Raw genomic sequence first — 17,194 nt, 5'->3', positions numbered from 1 at the left:
GTGTGGAGCAGAGGGGCACGCGTCTGGATGCCCAGCAGCAAGGACCTGGGAGCTGCGGCCAGGCAGGAGGAGAGCCATCAACATTCCGGTCAGGCAGCCAGTCGCTGAGTTATTATTATTTCTTTTTTTTTGAGCTACTTAGAGCAATTTACAGAAATCATTTAGGGGCCGTTTAGGGAAGAGAAAAGATGAAGAGTTTTAAAGGCAGGGCCCGGGGATGGTTTTATGCAGATCAGCTTTGCAGGGCTACGGAGAAAGAAGGAGGTTCTGGATTCTGAAGGTTGTGGGTTGGGGGAGGGTTCTGGTCTGACATATCTGCCTGGGAGCCCCCCAGGCAGCAGCCAGGGACCGAGGAAAAGGGATGGCTGGAGGCGGGGGGGGGGGCGGTGTATCTTGGGCAGAGACGGCTGAGACTCATGAGGAAGAGGGAAGGGGGCACGGGTGGGTGAGCCAGCCGCCCTGCCTTGGTTTCCCCTTCTGTGATCAGGGCACCTGCATGGGTGAGTTGACCATACTGGGATCAAGCTGATTGAGTGTGTCACTTCTTCTATGATATTGGGGCCTGGAGGAGGGGCTTTGGGACCCAGAGCTCCAGAGTCAGGAGATTAGGGCCCCAGGGGAGTGGAAGACATAGTCTCTCTGCCTCTTCTTCTTCTGTTACCTGAGCCAATCACTTCTCTCTAAGCCTCAGTTTCCTCATCCACATGATGGGCATCATGATTATCAACTTTGCAGTGAGGATTACCTGTAATAAAGTCATAAAGTGTAGCCATTTTTCAACTGCCAATGGCTCCAGTTGCCTCGGTCATGGTGGGGAACAGTAAGACACTTCGAGGTTGAGAACCTGACCTTCAAATACTCACATCTCCTGCCTACCACCCAGACAGAGAAGTCACACTTCTAGGGCTGGACAAGGACAAAAGTGGCCTTCATTGGGCTGGTATCAGAGGCCCGAATGGGATGCATGGGGAATGCAGGGGTGTGTGTGTACATGTGTGCATGATGTGGAAGAGGAGGGGGGAGGTCCTAGGGAGGGGAACGGAGGGAAAATGAGAAAAACAGTCATACATTTAGCAAAGAGTTCCCCACATGTCACATTTCATGCTGTTTGTGATGTGATTATTGGAGATGGAATCTGGTTACTCCATGTAAAGATCATGCCTGCTGGGCTCTTCCCCTGGATATGCCCCTGGGGAAGCTAACTAGGTGTTGGGGGAGCCCCAATCTGTGACCAACCAGCTTCCTCCAGCAATAGTTGGCCACGCTTCCCCCAACCTCCAACACCCTCACGAGAAACCTCTGAAGACACAACAGCAAGCCCACTGGCCTGGGAGCAGGGACCTGAGTCTCAGGTCCGGCTCTGCCACGCCTGACTGCTGTGTGCTGGGCTGATTGTTCCCCTGTCTGGACTTTAATCTCCCCATCTTTCAGATAAGGACGGTTCCAGGATGAGAGGGGCCTGAAGTTCCCATCTACCTCCCCTAACTTTAAGTATCTCCCCCCACTGAGCGGCCCCTCTGCACCACAGTCCAGGGAGAATTTCAGAGTGCAAACCAACTGGCACTGATGGAGGGCTAGCTGCACACAGGGCACCACTCAAGGAGGTTCACACTTTCTCTCTTCCCTTTGGCCAGTTCTTTAGCAGGGAGGGTACTGATAGCATCTCCTGTCTATCCAGCCTCTGGGCAGTGCTGAGTACTTTACACATCAGCTCATTGAATCCCCATGATCTGAGATGCAGGTGCTGTTTGTTATTATCCCACTTTACAGATAAGAAGCCTGAGGCTTAGGGAACAGAAGTGACTCCCTTCAGGTCGGTGACAGAGTAGAGGTTCCCTGGCTGCAGTGCTGTAGTCTTTCCACTGCTGTAGCGGATGGACAAAGGTCACCCCATGTGGAGCTCAACGCACCAGGTCACAGAGACCTTGGCAGTGGTTGCCGCTTTCCGAAATCCAGGTGAGCCAGTCTCTGTTTGCCTTCCCCTCTGCCCCCTGCACTGAAATCGTTTGCATCCTTGACCCACACTGGCTGGTAACCGTGTCTTCCTGCCACATGATCAGTGTTTGTCACAGTGCTTGGTGTGGAGCAGGTGTTCAAAAACACGAGCTGAATCAACCTGTAGCTACTTTTTACTGAGCACTTACTACAAGCCAGGCTCTGCTCCAAGCACACTCCATGCATTTATTATTTATTCACTACCACAATCCTATGAGGAGGGTACTCTTATTATCCCATTTTATAGATGTGGAAACTGAGCCACAGGGCAGTGATGTAACTTTTCCAAGACTGCAAAGCAAGGTTATGGCAGCTGATTGTGACTGAAGGCAGGCAGGCGGGAAGGAATAAACATCCCCCTCTCTGGTCTCTGTCACTCATTTAGTGCCCAGATGTTTCTTCTGGGTGGTGCCCCAGGTGGAAAGAGTGAGGGGAGGGAAAGGAGCAACGTTTCTATTCATTCATTTCACACAATAAGTACTGAGCATCTTCTCTGGCGAGGCACCGGTTCAGGTGTTGGGAATACAGCTGTGAACAGAATAGATGTGGCCCTGCTCGTGGGGCTTCCATTCCAAGGGGGGGAGGTGTCAGTCTATGAACAAGAAGAAACATAACTATACAGTATGTCAGGGGGAGAAAAATGGAGCAGGGTCGGGGCAGAGTGAGGGGCAGGCAGGGCTGTTTTAAGTAGGGCGTGGCTGGGAGGGCCACCCGGGTAAGATGCATTTGAGCGCGGACCTGAAGGAGGCAGGGGGGCGATGAGTCATGCTTATTTGGAGGAAAAGACCAGGCAGAGGGGTAGGAAGGACCTGAGGCTCGGCACCTGGCATGGGTGAGGACAGCAAAAGGGACAGTGTGGTCGGAGCTGAGTGGGTGACAGGAAAGATATGGTCAGAGAGGTATTGTCAGGAAAAAGGACACTCGTGTGGCCTGTCAGCCCCTGAAGGACTCTGGCTTTCACTCTCAGTGAGTTCAAGGTGACTTGATCAGGCCTATGGTCTGTAGCATCTCCTGGAAGAAGGGGAAGGAGCGTGGCCTCTGGGAGGCATCTGGGAGCTGCTGCCTGCATGAATGGGAGTCCCCAAGGCCAGCATGAACCATGCCAGGGCTGGGGAGGAGCTGAGCCAGCTCTAGGCTGGGCAGGGAATCTCCGAGAAGGACCCCAGAGAGTCCCCAAGGCTCACCGGTCCCCAGAGCACTAACTCCAGGGCCCCGAAAATACCTCCAAGGGGAGAATGTGGTAGGGCCCTTGGGGAGCTCCTAGCCCTGCACCTTCCAGGATGGCAGCCATTTGCCACGTGTGGCTATTGAGCCGTTGAAATGGGGCCAGTTGTGATGGAGTTGTGACGGAGTTGTGATGTGCTGCTGACGGTGTAAATTGCATGGGGTATTTCGAAGATGTAACACAAAAGGGAAAAAAAAGAATGTAAAAATCTCATTAACTGTTTTTACACTGATTACATGTTGAAATGTTCATCTTTTGAATATATTGGTTGAAATATACTAGTAAAATTCATTTCACCTGTTTCTTTTTACTTTCCTCACATGGTAACTAGAAAAATTGGAATTACACACGTGGCTCGTGGTACGTTGCTGTTGGACAGCACTGATCCAGCACGGCAACCCTGCTCTCACGGGCAGGGAAACTAAACTGCAGCAGGAGGAAAAGGTTTGTCTGAAGGCAAGCAGTTGGCTGAAAGAACATCCGGGACAGAGGAACCCGGTGGGAGGCTGGGGAGACGAGGGCCCTCTGGGTGGACTGGGACACCTGAGCGACTCCTAAGGGCTCATGATGAATTATAAATGGTTACAGAGACCACACACTGAGTTCTGCCTGTTCTCCTTACCCAGCCCCCCACAACCCTACAGGATGGGCAGCGGGAGGGGTCAGCTCTGGGACCAGGGTGTCCATGAGCTTTCAGGTTGCAGGATGCAGCAGCAGAAGTGCTTCAGAGATGCCTGGGCTCCGTCAGAATCTCCCTGTATCCTTAGACCTGATTTCTGGCAATGGCACAGGCTGCCTGCCCTGATGGTGTACAGGTAGCCTTTATGCCCACCTTGGGGGCTGCCACAGAGGAGATGCAAATATTGGGAAGCCGTGGACTCAAGGGCCAGGTACCCACCCTGGCATTGTGTGCTCTGGGTCCAGCTGCATTCGCAGGAAGGCCTCCTCCACCTTGGGGTGGAGAGACCCTGGAAAGTCGGGGAGATGCTTGAAGCTGTTTTCCTGGGAAGGGAAGGAGGGAGGCAGGGAGGGAGGGAGAGGGGCCAGCAGCTGGCCACTGCTGTTTTTAAAACAAGCAGCATGTTGCTAGGAGGCATCAAGGGTAAAAAAAAAATAAGACCCCAAAGAAAACAAAACCAAAAAACCCAACCACCAGAAAACAGCTCTCCGGGAACTCTTTGGCACTGTCTTAAACATGCTTCCTGGCAGTGAGGCCTGGCACCGGGCAAGAAAGGAAGGAAACAAACCTGCTGATTGTTTCCTGAGCCCCTCGGGCACGCACACAGCTTCTGTTCTGGGCACGTCCATGTACACTGGTTTATTATCCTTGTGGCAGCACAGCAGAGAGAGGTGATGCTATTATGCCCATTCTGCAGATGGGGAAGCTGAGGCTCAGGGAGACAAGGCAGGCGAGTGCTCCCGGGTAACCTAGCGACACAGCAGCAGGGCTACGATTCCAACCTATGTTTGGTTTTGGGCGACTCGAAAACCACAGTCTGACGTGACTGGCTTCTTCTGAGGCTTTCCTGGAGCCTCAGTCACTGACAGTGACCCTGGATGGATCGGACCCCTGAGCTTCTGGCTGCCAGGGTGAGGGAAGAGGAGGGAGGCTGGGCCTTGGGCCTCTATTAAAAATTGCGAGAGATCCTGTCCGTCTCAGTGCTCTCACTGGGCCACCTTCCCCAGTACTCCTGACCAGACAATAAAGACATTCCTGTCCCCACCCAAGGGGGTCAGAACTGGCTGTGAGCTACAGGCAAGTCCCTTCTGCTCTCTGGGCTTTAGCTGCTAAAATAATAAAAAAGCTCCAAATACTAAGCCATATGCTACAGGCTCCCCATTTGCCATCCTATCTTACAGAGGCATAAACCAAGGAGTAGAAATGAGAGGTCAGGCTGCTGCTAAGTGGCAGAGCTGGCGTTCAGATTCGTCTTCCCGGTTGTCTGCCATGTGGTGGTACCTCTGATGATTTCTAATGGTCATTCCCCATCCCAAGAGCCCTCACTCCCAGATCAGCTGCTGGAACAGCTTCCTTCAATATTGCTCCAATCTGCAAATTGCCCCCAGCCAAGTCATTGTTGCTAGATCCCTGCTTTGATCAAGCCACTCCCTCGCTCCACAATACGCCACAGCTCCCCAGTGCTCCAGGGACCACAGGGTCAAAGTTCTGAGAGGTCTTAAGACATCATCCAGGTAACCCTGCATTTAGCCCCCTTGCCTGCTATTCCCTCACAGGCAGCTGTGGCTCTTCCCATGCTGGGCTCAGAGCTGGTAGGCCAGGGACAATTTTTGCCCTATGTTTCTGTCTTCCTCAGGGTCTTGGACACAGAGTGGATGCTGACTGATTAGTCTTAAGAGGCAGAATTCTTGAACCTGGGTTAAGGCCTTCTGCAGTGGCACTTCTTCCATGAAGTCTCCCCTGATTTCTCTAGCAGATACGAGATTTCTCCCTTCACACCTCTGTATCCCTTCCAACATGTCTATGGCATAATTTTATCACAATCTGTGGAGAAACAGCTCATCTCCCCAGGACAATGCCTTAGAAGCTCCTCGTGGGACAGGCCCTGTATCTTGTTCATTTTCACACTTAACACAGTGCCTGGCATGTGCTGATAATATTAATAACAATAATACTGAGAACTATCATTTTCAGACACTCTGTGCCAGGCACTATTCTCGATATCTGACTTGGAATAACGACTCAACTCATCACAACAGCCCTCTAAGTTGGGTATTTTTATAATCATTTGCAGGTGAGGAAACATGCACAGTGGTTAAGTAACTTGCCCAGAAATCACAAGGGGATGGACAAAGCCAGGCAGGTTGGTGTTAGAGCCGAGTGCAGGGAAAAGGTGAGGGTGGAGGAGAACTATGAACGTCAGGAGAGACCGAACAGTCTGCTGGCTCCAAAGGTGCCCAGCACAGGGCATGGCACATATTAGGTGCTCAGTTAGTAGAAGTGACTATTAAGATAACTAGAGGGCTTCCCTGGTGGCAGAGTGGTTAAGAATCCGCCTGCCAATGCAGGGGACATGGGTTCGAGCGCTGGTCCGGGGGGATCCCACATGCCGCGGAGCAACTAAGCCCGTGTGCCACAACTACTGAGCCCGTGTGCCGCAACTACTGAAGCCCACGTGCCTGGAGCCCGTGCTCCGCAGCAGGAGAGGCCACAGCAGTGAGAAGCCCACGCACCGCAGTAGCCCCTGCTCGCCACAACTGGAGAAAGCCCGCTCACAGCAATGAAGACCCAACAGAGCCAAAAATAAATAAAATAAATAAATTAAAAAAAAAAAGATAACTAGATAGTTCAACAGCCGCTCAGACCCAGGCGGGTGGTCGGCGGGTGCTGGGTGGGGAAGGGCTTCCCAGGCAGGAGCGCTGCAGCCAAGTGGGGAGCTCAGCCCTCTGCACCAAGCCAGCCCTACTCCCACCCCGGCTTCTCACCCTGCCACCTCCCCCAGCTGCAGCCCCCTTTCCTCAGCATCTCAGACCTCTCATGCACGGGGGCTGGCGGTTGGCAGTTTTTCTCCTGTCGGGAACAGCCACAGAAAACTGAGATCATTTCTCTGCTGTGTTGGCAGCTGAGAAAATGGCAATTTTTTGTATTTCCAATCCAAGAGTTCCTTCCTATTGGACAAAGGCCCCACATGCCTGTCTCTCCCCAGAAGGGACAGGGCGGGGGAGACTGGGGTGACCCGGGGAGACTCAGGACAGGGCAGTGGGTCAGCTCGGGGCAGGTCATCTCGTTGGCTAAGAGGCATGGGCTGCAGTGGTCTTGCGGTGGCAGGGGGCCAATCGTGGGAGGAAGGGGCCACCGGCTGAGCACTTGCAGACATAAAACAGGGACAGGCAGAGAGGTCAAAGCAACAGGTAATCTGGAGTCGCTGTGGGACTTCTCAGAGATCCAGGCAGACTTGGGTTTTGCTGCAGCCCCATTCTACGTAGAGGAAGCTCGAGTCCATGGAAGAGGCCTGGGTGGCCACATAGCTAATTTGGCTGGTCGGGTCTGGAAGCCAGCCTTGCAAACCCTCGGGTGGTCCCTGCAGCAGTCCGCCCCCTGCACACCCTGGTCCTGCCTCCGATGGGGTGGCCGCGCGGTGGCAGGAAAGACAGCCGCAGCCAAGATTGTGCGGGGCAAGGAGCTAGAGAGCAGACAGAGGTCCCCTCTGTGGCACGGGGGCCGGGGTCCCTATCCCCACAGGTCTGGAGCTCTGCAAGCCTGCAGCTGCCAGCGGCTCAGGTCACTCTCACTCTAAAGCCTGCTACGGCTGCCCATTTCACTCAGTTTACCAGGTAATCTTCTAGGGCCTCCCTTCCCTACTTAATCTCCCTGTGCCCTTCCCAGCCTGCACTGTGCTCCAGCCCCTCTGGCCTCCTTGCTGTCTTGAATGGTCAAGCTCACCCCTGCCCTAGGACTGGTCCCAATGTGATATTCAGATATTTGCTTAGTATGCTCCCTTGCCTCCTTCAAGTCTGCTTAATGACATTTAATCAAGTGAACATTCATTTTAATACTGCACAACCCCTCCCAACACACACACACACACACACACACACACACACATGCTGGAATTCCCAATTCCCATACCCTACCTTTCTTTTATTTTCCTCAGCTCTTGTTGCCTTCTGACATGTAATTTACTTATTGTATGTATTTATTATTTACTGTGGCCTCCTCGCTGCACCCCTGCAAGAATAAAGGCTCCATGAGTGCAGGGCTTTTTGCTGTATTCATGGAGTAAGACCAAGTGCCTGGAACAGTGCCTGGCCCACAGTAGGCAACAACTGAATACTTGCTGAGAGACAGGGAAGCGGTCTATGTGTACATGTATGTGCACGACTGTACATTCAGTGACTCATCTGACAAACTGTCAAATGCCTACTTTATTCCAGAGATCCCAATAGACACTGGGGGATACAGCACCGGGAAGAGGGCACAAAACTTCCAGGTCCATTCAAGTTTAATGCCAGTGAGGGGGCCAGGCAGTGCAGTTTACAAAGAGGGCAAATTGGAAATGAGTGGCAGGGGTTGGTGGGTCTTTGTTTAACTCAGAATCAAGGCAGGCTTCCAGGAGGAAGTGTGGATCCACTTGGGCCTAAAGACTGAGTAGGAGATGGGGCAGAAGAGTGTTCTGGTCAGAGGGAACAGTATGTACAGAGGCTCCGACATGGAAAAGCACGTGACCCATGTAAAGGACTGGAGAGATGAGTGCGGCCAGATGGGTGGGCCTTGCTTAGGTATGTGGGCATGTGGCTGTCAGTCCCCATATGTGCTTATTCCCTGTGTGCATGAGACAGAGGGGTACGGCAAGAAGACCTCTGTATTCGTGGTCAGAAAACCTGACCTCAAGAGCTGGTGTGGCCAGGTCTCCATTGAGCCTCAGCTTTACCCTCTGTAAAATGGGATCCTAGTTGCTGCCTTTACCTGGCGGTCACTGGTCTCCCAGTGACCAAATGAGATCATGGATCTAAACTCCAAAGAACTGCTGGGACCCTCAAGTGTACGGGTGAGTGCCCATGACCGTGTGGGTGTGCATTTGAGTGCGCTGCACTGCCGTCTCCCACCGACACCTTTCTCCTGCTGTGACAAGTCTGCTGCCTCATCTGTACCAAGCCACCAAAAATACACTTGCTCCTGGCCCTGAGCCAGGCTCCCCACCAGTCTTGGGGGCTGGGGGAGGGTGGGTGAGGCCTGCAAGGTGGGGTCCTCCAACCTCTGGGCAAAGGCAGTCATCTTGTCTCTCACCATCGGACCCTCAATGTGCAAGAGGACAAAGGCCACCTCGGAGGGCTGGGGCTGCGCCTCCCTCATCAGATTAGGGCTTCTCTGAAGATGGGAATGTCTCCCTTGTCATAGTGATCCCCAAGGGCAGGAACCATTTCCCCTCCACCCTTTCTGTCCCGCAGAAAAGCAGAGAGATTGTCACTCAACGTGACTCTGGCTGATTCTGTTTAAGGGCTGACCACCTCTGGGGCTGTGTTCCTGGGGAGGGGTTTGGGCTTGAGGGTGTCCTGGTTGCCTGTTCTCTCCCAGGGTTAAGGGCTCGCCCTGTAAGGTCTGATGCTGTCCAGACCTGGATCCTTGGATGGGGATGCCTCTGAGAACCCGGACCATTTTGAGTGTCATCCATTTATCCAGGTGATCCTGGGCACATCACTCTCCCAGCTCTAAGGATCCTGAGAGATGGGCTCAGGAAACAGAAGCTGAGAAATTCCTCCAGCACACGACCTGCCCACTGCCCTTCAGTTTGAGTTGAACAGGAAGTCACACAAGAGAAGAGAGTAGCCAGTTGCCCATTCTCATGGGCCAAAAAAGGTGTGGGTGAGAATGCAGCAGGAAGGATTCAAGTCTGATAAAAAGCAGAACTTTCCAAAGGCAGATAATTATCTAGATAATTTGGACCGAAAAGGGTTTTCTTCAATTACCTTTTCTACCCTTTTTTTCTTCTGCACTGAATTATTCATTCTTGCGTTCATTCATTTGTGCAACAAGCATTGAATAATCCAGGTAATTGCTTCCATTTTCCACATCATCCTGCTGGGTTGTCTGGCAGCCAGCAGGGCCTGGGGCGGTGGAGTGGAGGGGGGGACCTGGGGGGGAGGCGGTGGGGGAGGAGCAGAGAGGGGCAAACTTGGCAGAGGAAAGGAGATAATGACTTCTGGACGCTCAGCCTATCTCCCAAGAGTGGCTTGTCCCCTCTGTTACCACACCGGCCTCACCTGTCTTAGTGCGTGCCCCGCCCCCTCCCCGGCAGCCCATTGGTCCTCCAGAGACTGATGCCGTAGTTGGCAGAGAGTCGGTGCTCCCGGATACACTGCCCCATCCTTGGGGACTGCTGGATTACGGCACCGCCAGCTGAATTGATGATAAGGAGGCCCACTTTTCATTTAAAAAGACAGAGCAGGAAAATAGAAAAATTAATTTATTTAAAAAAAAAAAAAGCCACCCCACAACTGGTTCATTAATCTCTTATTAAAATTCTGTGCTGAGCACTGTCAAGGAAGAAGTAAGGAAGACCCCGGGGAGGGAACGGGGAGGAAGAATCATATCCATTTGCTAGCGTCTGTGGCTGGCCTCTGTGGAAGGAGCATGGGTGTGGGGCGGAGAGACAAGGGAGGCGACAAGAGGCTTCTCTGTGGCAGAACAAGCGAGCTGGAAGGGGGCTCGGCGGGCATCGCCTCCTCTCACTCTGCAGAGGAGGAAAACAAGACTTGGAGAGGGAGGTGACCGTCCTGTGGCTACGCAGCAAGCTGATGACAAAGTCAGGATTTGAACCTCTAAATGATGGATCCCAGGGATCCAGACCGCCTGGAATTTCAGAATGCGGGCCTTTTTCTCATCTCCCCAACTGGACTTCAAGCTCATGAAAAGGAGTCGAAGATCAGGTCTTGAGCCCCTCCATGTGCCCTCTGTAGTGCTTGGCAAGGTTTATTAACACTACTGGTGATTGATTACCTTGACTGCTTGGGACCCGAGGCTAGTTTGAGGCCAGAGATCTTTGTATGAAGCCGAAGCCTCAGATAGAGGGGATGACAGAGGTGGTGGAATCTCTGCCGAGGGGCCTGGGGCAGACTGCCAATCTAGCAAACCCCTTCGGGCTCTGGTGCTGGTCCTGGTTCCAGAATGAACTAGCAGGATGACCTTGGCCGGTCCCTTTCCTTCTCCGAGTGTCCATTTCCACATCCACACAAAGGTTGGATTTGGAGGTTCTGTGATCTCTTTTAGTTTCGGTGTTGTGAATGGCCATCACTGTGGGCAGGGCAACAAAGAGAGACCACCCCGCCCCCTATCCCGTCTGCCCCAGGTTGGAGTTGGTGCCTCTCTGGTTCTCAGATTCGGCAGCATCACAAGCACTCACCCCCGACCTCGGGCCTGGGGTCTATCACCTTCAGACACGCCCCGAGGGGGGGCCAGGAGATGCCCGGGGCCGTCCTGGTGTTGCAAAGTGGCCTTCCCTCCTTCAGCCAAGCACTGTCCTCAGAATGCATTCCAATGCAGCTCATTTTCTGCCACCAAGTTTATAACACATCCCCACCTACTGGTCTTAAACATTAACAAGGCTGTGTTGTGGCATAAGGCTCCATGTGGCCAGGAAAATGGGTGTGTGTAGAGGCGGAAGGGGGAAGCGTCATTCCTCACTCCCAGTAGTGAGGGAGCCTCCCAAGGCCAGCACTGACCCTGTCCTCCTGCCATGTCCTCCCTCCATCTCCAAAGGAGCCCAGAACTTGGGTAATTGGTGGGGTGGGGACCGCACGGACACAACCCGGAAGAGAAGTCAGGCTGGTGACCACGACGGTGAGGACACGTGCATTTGAGATCACGTATTCGGAGCATGATGGGACACTACATTCACATCCGTGTTACAACACGTCACCCTAGACACGTATATCCTATATGGGCCACTCAAGGGGTATGGCACAACTCTGCCCCATCCCCTTGCTCTCTTCCTGGTGTCTCTGTCTGTCTCCTCCCACTCCCCTCTTCTGCCTCACACCCCAGAGCTCCCTTTTCAACTGACACTGCGAGGGCCCCCAACAGAGTTATCTTCACACCCCATTCATTTCTTTTGAGTGCCTACTATGTGTCAAGCGCTGGAGAGTGGGGCAAAACCGAAGAAGACATGGCTCTTGCCCTAAATGCAAGTGTGTGGGAATCAGGAGGGGTACATGTATAGATATGCCCATAAATATGCCCACACATACCCTTCACACACACACTGCCGTCCCTGAGGAGTGCTGGGAAGGCAGCATGAAGGGCCAAGGCAGCACAGGAAAAAGACCAATTACTTCTGCTGGGGGTTACGAGCTGCTGATGAGCAGCCAAAGGGTAATCTAGGCAGACTCCCTGGAGGAGGTGATGTTTCAGTTGGGCTTTGAAGGCAAGGTAAGGATTTCCGGAGGCAAGGTATTCCAGATGAAGGGGTTGGTGGGTGCAAAAGCAGAAAGGCAGGAAGGTGAAAAGAGTGATATCTCATAAGATGCACGGAGGATAGAGAGGGGGCAGTATCGCAGAAGTGAAGATGTAGATTGAGACAAGATCACAGAGGGCCTTGTATGTTGAGGGGGCAAAGAGTGTATCCTTGATCCTACAGGCAGTGGGGAGCCAGTGAAGGATACTGAGTAGGAAGCTGACACAATCAGTCCTCTAACAGGTTAAACAACCACCATGCCTTGCTAAACTCCTATCCAAACTAAAAATGGAGCAGAACACCTCCCCAGAGACCAGATGCAGGCAAGTGGCCTTCTCAGATGGTTTCTGGCAGAAGCCTTGAGACTGACAGCAGTGTAGGGGCTGCCACCCCAGAGGCTGAGCTGGGCCCTGAAAGGTAGTGGGGCTCCGTTCACACATGGTATCTGCCCAGCTGTCCTGGCAGAGAGTGAGAAGGGGAGGGACGGGCCAGGGGCCACACTGTTGGGGAAGATGGGGAACGTGAGGGAGGCAGCCCGAGGTCACCCTGCCCGATGGCGCCAGAGTCAGAAACCCAGGCTATTTGGCTCCCCGTCTGGCTGTGTGGTCAGAGCCCTGTGGCCTCGGTAGCCTGCCAGGCATGAAAAAGTGCAACTGTACCCCCGCTCCAGCATCTTTGAAGAGCCCAGAAAACCCTACCAAGAGTTAGCTTGAAATGAGACCAAATCCACGTACCCTTTTCCTGATAAAGGCATCGTTTGGGTGGGTGGGTGTTAGGTATTCCTGAAGGGGAAACCCAGGCGAGATGTATTTTTGTGGGAGGAACTTCTTTGGCCTTATCCATCTGGGGGGGGTCCCCAAGCTTTGAGCATCTGCTGGTACCCTTCCCTAAGGAAGGGGAGTCTGAGGCATGGGCTGGGGATTCAGGGAAGAAACTTGGAAAGGGAGACAGATAATCAGCGGGGGGAAATGCCTGCCCAGGGGGGGACCCAGGCTCCACCTCCTCAAATAGCTTCCTTCTAATCGCCAGCCAATCCTGGGCCCTGGGTGTCCTGCGCACCGTGCTAAGCACTGGCTTTTTGGGGACAGAGCAGAATAAGCCCACCACCTGCCTCCACCACTCCAGGACTAAATGGGTACAGAGAAGACACCGATATCTAAGGAGAAGAGGAGGCAGATTTATTCCAAGAGAAGCAATGCCAGGACAGCAAGGCCCTACTGGGGCTGGGCTTTAGGACGTCGACAAGATTCTGGGAGGTGAGGGAGGGGAAAGGATCCTTAATTGGAGGCTGAGGGGTCAGAAAGGTGGGCCGTCGGAATCCAATAAGAGTGTCTGAGCTGCCTGGAGGTGAGGCCATGGCTGGGCTTTTGGAAGGGAACTCTGGGAGCAAGACGCAGGGGATGGGGGCAGAACCACGCCTAGACCCAGGCCTGACCTGGGTTTCCTCCTGCTGCGCCCCCAAACTCCCTGCTCACTGGGTCCAGGTCACAAGCCTAGCCCCTGCAGTTCCAGCGTGCAGACATCCAGAGTCCCCTCTCCCCACCCTCAGTCTTGCACACAGAGCCCGAGATTTCTGGGTCCCAGCAGCATTCCCCCTGCCCATTCTTCTGATAAAGAACTGAGGTTGGCTGTGCCTGGTGGAATGAACGCAAAACAGCCCCCCAACCCCGAGCCACCCCCTCGCTGAAGCCGGGGAGAACCAATCTACTCGTAGAGGGAGGTCAGCCTGTTCCCCACCCCATCCTAGCCTCAGGACCCTAGCTTCCCAGAGCCCATTCTTCTCCTTATTCTTTCAACCTTGAGAAGGAGCCTTGGTCTGGGTGAGAGAGGCCGCTGGTTAGAGACCTTGGGCGCGCTCACGCCCGCCTGGGCAGGCTCCTAGGGACCAGGCAGACGTGGGCAAAAGCTGAGCAGGGTACATGGAAGGTCCTCCGCCAACGCGGAGAGGCCACTGCCCCCTCCATCCTAGCCCCTCTCCAGGCTGTCCAGGCTCACCCCTCGGCGTGGGGCAGCCAAGTCCCCCATCCCTTGCTGGCTGGGGAACTATGTGCCCGCTCCGCTCGTTTCCGTTGGGAGGGGGCAGAGACCCTCTCTTTCTCCATTCTCCCCTCCCCCCCCCAGCTCTCTCCCTCCCCCGTCGGTCAGCGCCCCTCGCCTCTTGGAAAGCCTCCAGCTTGCGGAAGGCCCGCTGCAGCCTCCTTCCGTCGGATCGGAGTCCCCACTCTGGGGGGCTGTTCCGCGACCCTAGGTCCCCCACCCATACCCCTGCTGTCCCACTGCCAAAGAGCGCCAACCCCGGCTCCCACCCCCTTTACCGCGGAGCCCGGGGCGAGCCTGGGGAGAAGACGCAACAGATTGCAGAACGCAAGAGCGTGGAGCCCGTTCCCTCCGCCCGCCGCCCAGACCCCCGCCCTCTGGCTCGGCTAAGCCGGCCATTTAGATGCAGCTCACAGGACGGCGGGCAGGCGATCCCCGGGCCCCTGTCCACTTCCCTTCTCCAGGACCGCCGCAGGAAGCGAAGCAGCGGGCGGCGCGACCCCGCACCGGCCTGCGCGCCAGGGGCGGGGGTAGACACGATCACCGCGGTCCCAGCAGCCCTCAGCCCCGCCGGCTGCCGGGCTGGGAGTGGCTGGAGGGGCGGCCCGGACGCGATCCAGCGGATCCCTCGGGTCCCTTTAGATTTCCGTGGGCGGACACGCCCCCAGACTCCCGGGTTTGGACCCTGCTCTCTAACCAGGAGGAGGTTGGAGTGATACCCCCTCTCGTCCTTTTCCGGGGCCGGATTCGGTCCCCAGGGCGGGCCTTGCAGCCTCCGCTCCCGCCAAAGGGTTTGGGGGCTGGAGGTAACTCGAGCTGCCGCCCGAGATGCTAAGCTGGGAACGGCGGCTGCGAGCCCAGGGGTGGAGGTTCTCCTTCTCCAGGCTCCTCTCTGCCCCCTCCAGCGGCTCCCGCCGCATCTTCACTCCCGAGTCCGCGCCGCAATACTCACCGTGGGCGAGCAGCGCCGAGAGCCAGAGCAGGGCGGCGCCGCCGCGGCCCGGCATCCCTGGGGCCATGGCCGAGGAAGGAGCGGGAAGGGGCCGAGGGGGCAACGGTCGACGACGACTTGGCCCCAGGCTGGGCTTGGTCACGTCCAACTTCTGGTGGCCGTGGCGCCCGGCTGTCTCTGCTGAGGCTCTGGGGGCCAGGGAGTGCAATTCGGGGACACTTTGAGGGGAGGGGGCGTCCCGGGCGCCGCCGACTACACCCTCGGAACTGGTGGGGTCGCAGCACCAGGCGGGAGGAGCCTCCACCTCCCGGCTGGTGCCCCCTGCAGGATCTGTGCGGCTAGGGGGGAGCCGCACTTGCGCTCCTGGGGCCGGGTGGCCACTGGCGTCTCGCGGGTTGCCTAGGGCCAAGTGTCGGTTTCCACAGCCCCGCGGTCCCGCTCGAATCCGAACTCGTTTGAGGGTGCAGATTTCCGATGCAAACCCCAGTTTCTTTGGTTTCGGTAGTAACCCCACATGGATATCGCGGCTTCCTTCCTCTGAGCGCCCTGCAGCAACACCTCCAGCATAAAAATCCCAGGTTAGGTGCAAATGAATGATTTCTTTCGCAGCGAAAGAGAAAATCCAGGCATCTTTAATCCATCTGGAGAAGGAAAAGTTTCCGTGCAGTGATGAGACCGGCGACGCGGGTCGCCACGACCCGAGGCAACGCCCGGACCGAATGCCCGAGATGGGCAGCCCGCGACTTGTCCCCTCGCCGAGCTCCCTGCTTGGCTCCAGCGCGCTATCTCCAGTCTCGATCAGGGCCCGGGCTCCACACAGGCAGGCTCAGCGCCGCCTGCCTGGGCAGCGGCACCGCGGCTGGCGCGAGGGTGGCGCGGCTGGAATGGGCTGCCCCATGGAGATGGGGTTTGGAGAAGCGAGTGAGCGGGAAACCCGGCTACTGCGCCTGACCCCAGACCTTCCTGCCCCGTGCGCCGACTCCAGCCTCCTGTCGTAGGATGGAGAGGGGCTCGGCCAGCCCGCGGCAGCCCCGGGTCGCCCCCCTTTCCTCCCTGGTCTCGCTGTCTCAGCAGAGGGCCACGCTGCTCCGCCTTCCCCGGGGAAACCTGCACAAACCTTGAACTTTTCCGGGGTTCAGAGTCTCCGATGTCTCCTCCTCCCCGCCGCCCGCGCCCTGCCCCCGGATGCCCGATGTCTCGGTGCAACCGGGCATCTGCTCTCTCTCGCTCTCTCTCTCTCTCTCTGTCTCTCTCTGTCTCTCTCTCTCTGTCTCTCTCTGTCTCTCTCTCTCTCTCGGAGTCAGTTTGGGTGAGCGGAGCGCCGCGCCTGCCTGTGCTGCGGGCGGCGAGACCCCGGCGCCACGCCAGGGGCCAGGGCACCGGGCGCCCGCGCAGCCCACGGCCAGGGAGGCGGCAGCTGGTGCCTACGGGGCCGAGTGGAGAGGAGGTGCCAGCAGGGGGGCCGGCTCCCCATGGACGAGTGTGAGGGGAGAAGAAGAATCAAGGAGCAAAAAGGAAGAGGAGGTGGGGGGAGCCACAGTTGCACGAAGCCGCCGCCGCCGCCGCCGCCGCCGCCGCCGCCGCCTCCTCGGCGATCGCGCCGGCTGCTCCGCAGTAAATGACTCGAGAGAAACACACACACTCGCGCTCGCCCGCCCTCCTTCCTCGTCCGGGATTCAGCGCCCACCCCGGCAGTAGCTGGCGCGGAGCCCGGCGCGCTCGCTCCCTTCCCCTCCCCTCCCCGATTCCCCGTGGTCACGTGGCCCCGGAGCGCGCGGCCCACGACTCGCGCACCACGGAGACGCCCCCCCACCCCTGCCTCGCGCCCCAGCTTCCCCTCCCCTGTCCACGTGTCCATTCCGCATTCCCAGCCTGGGAGAGCGCGCGTCTCCTTAATGAGACTTGGGCAAGGGCCGACCTCACGATTCCGCTAACCCCTGTTTCATGTTTTATTTTTCCTCCCCAGAGCAGGCTAGCGCTGGGGCCCCAGTGGGGCCGGCCGGCTGCGGCGGCCACATTTCCCCCCGGAAAGACGCCACCGCAGCCACTGTTGTCCCTTTTCAAAGGATGCTCTCT

The 17,194-nt window shown here is 56.3% G+C and overlaps 1 protein-coding gene across 1 annotated transcript in view; it reads right to left on the bottom strand.

The window, feature by feature from the left end:
• TMEM132E (transmembrane protein 132E) overlaps positions 1–16,127 on the bottom strand; it is a 52,547-nt gene extending 36,420 nt beyond the window's left edge. The window contains exon 1 of the mRNA XM_029210766.1: positions 15,119–16,127. Within this exon, the coding sequence (XP_029066599.1) occupies positions 15,119–15,185 (67 nt within the window). The 5' untranslated portion in view covers positions 15,186–16,127. The remainder of the gene's footprint in view (positions 1–15,118) is intronic.
• Between the last annotated feature and the right edge of the window lie 1,067 nt (positions 16,128–17,194).

The sequence above is a fragment of the Monodon monoceros genome, unplaced genomic scaffold (genome assembly GCF_005190385.1).
Source record: "Monodon monoceros isolate NGI ecotype Baffin Bay Population unplaced genomic scaffold, NGI_Narwhal_1 Super_Scaffold_9, whole genome shotgun sequence".
Classification (NCBI taxonomy): domain Eukaryota; kingdom Metazoa; phylum Chordata; class Mammalia; order Artiodactyla; family Monodontidae; genus Monodon; species Monodon monoceros.
The sequence above is the reverse complement of the archived record's forward strand: the minus strand, read 5'-3'. Positions and strand labels throughout refer to the sequence as shown.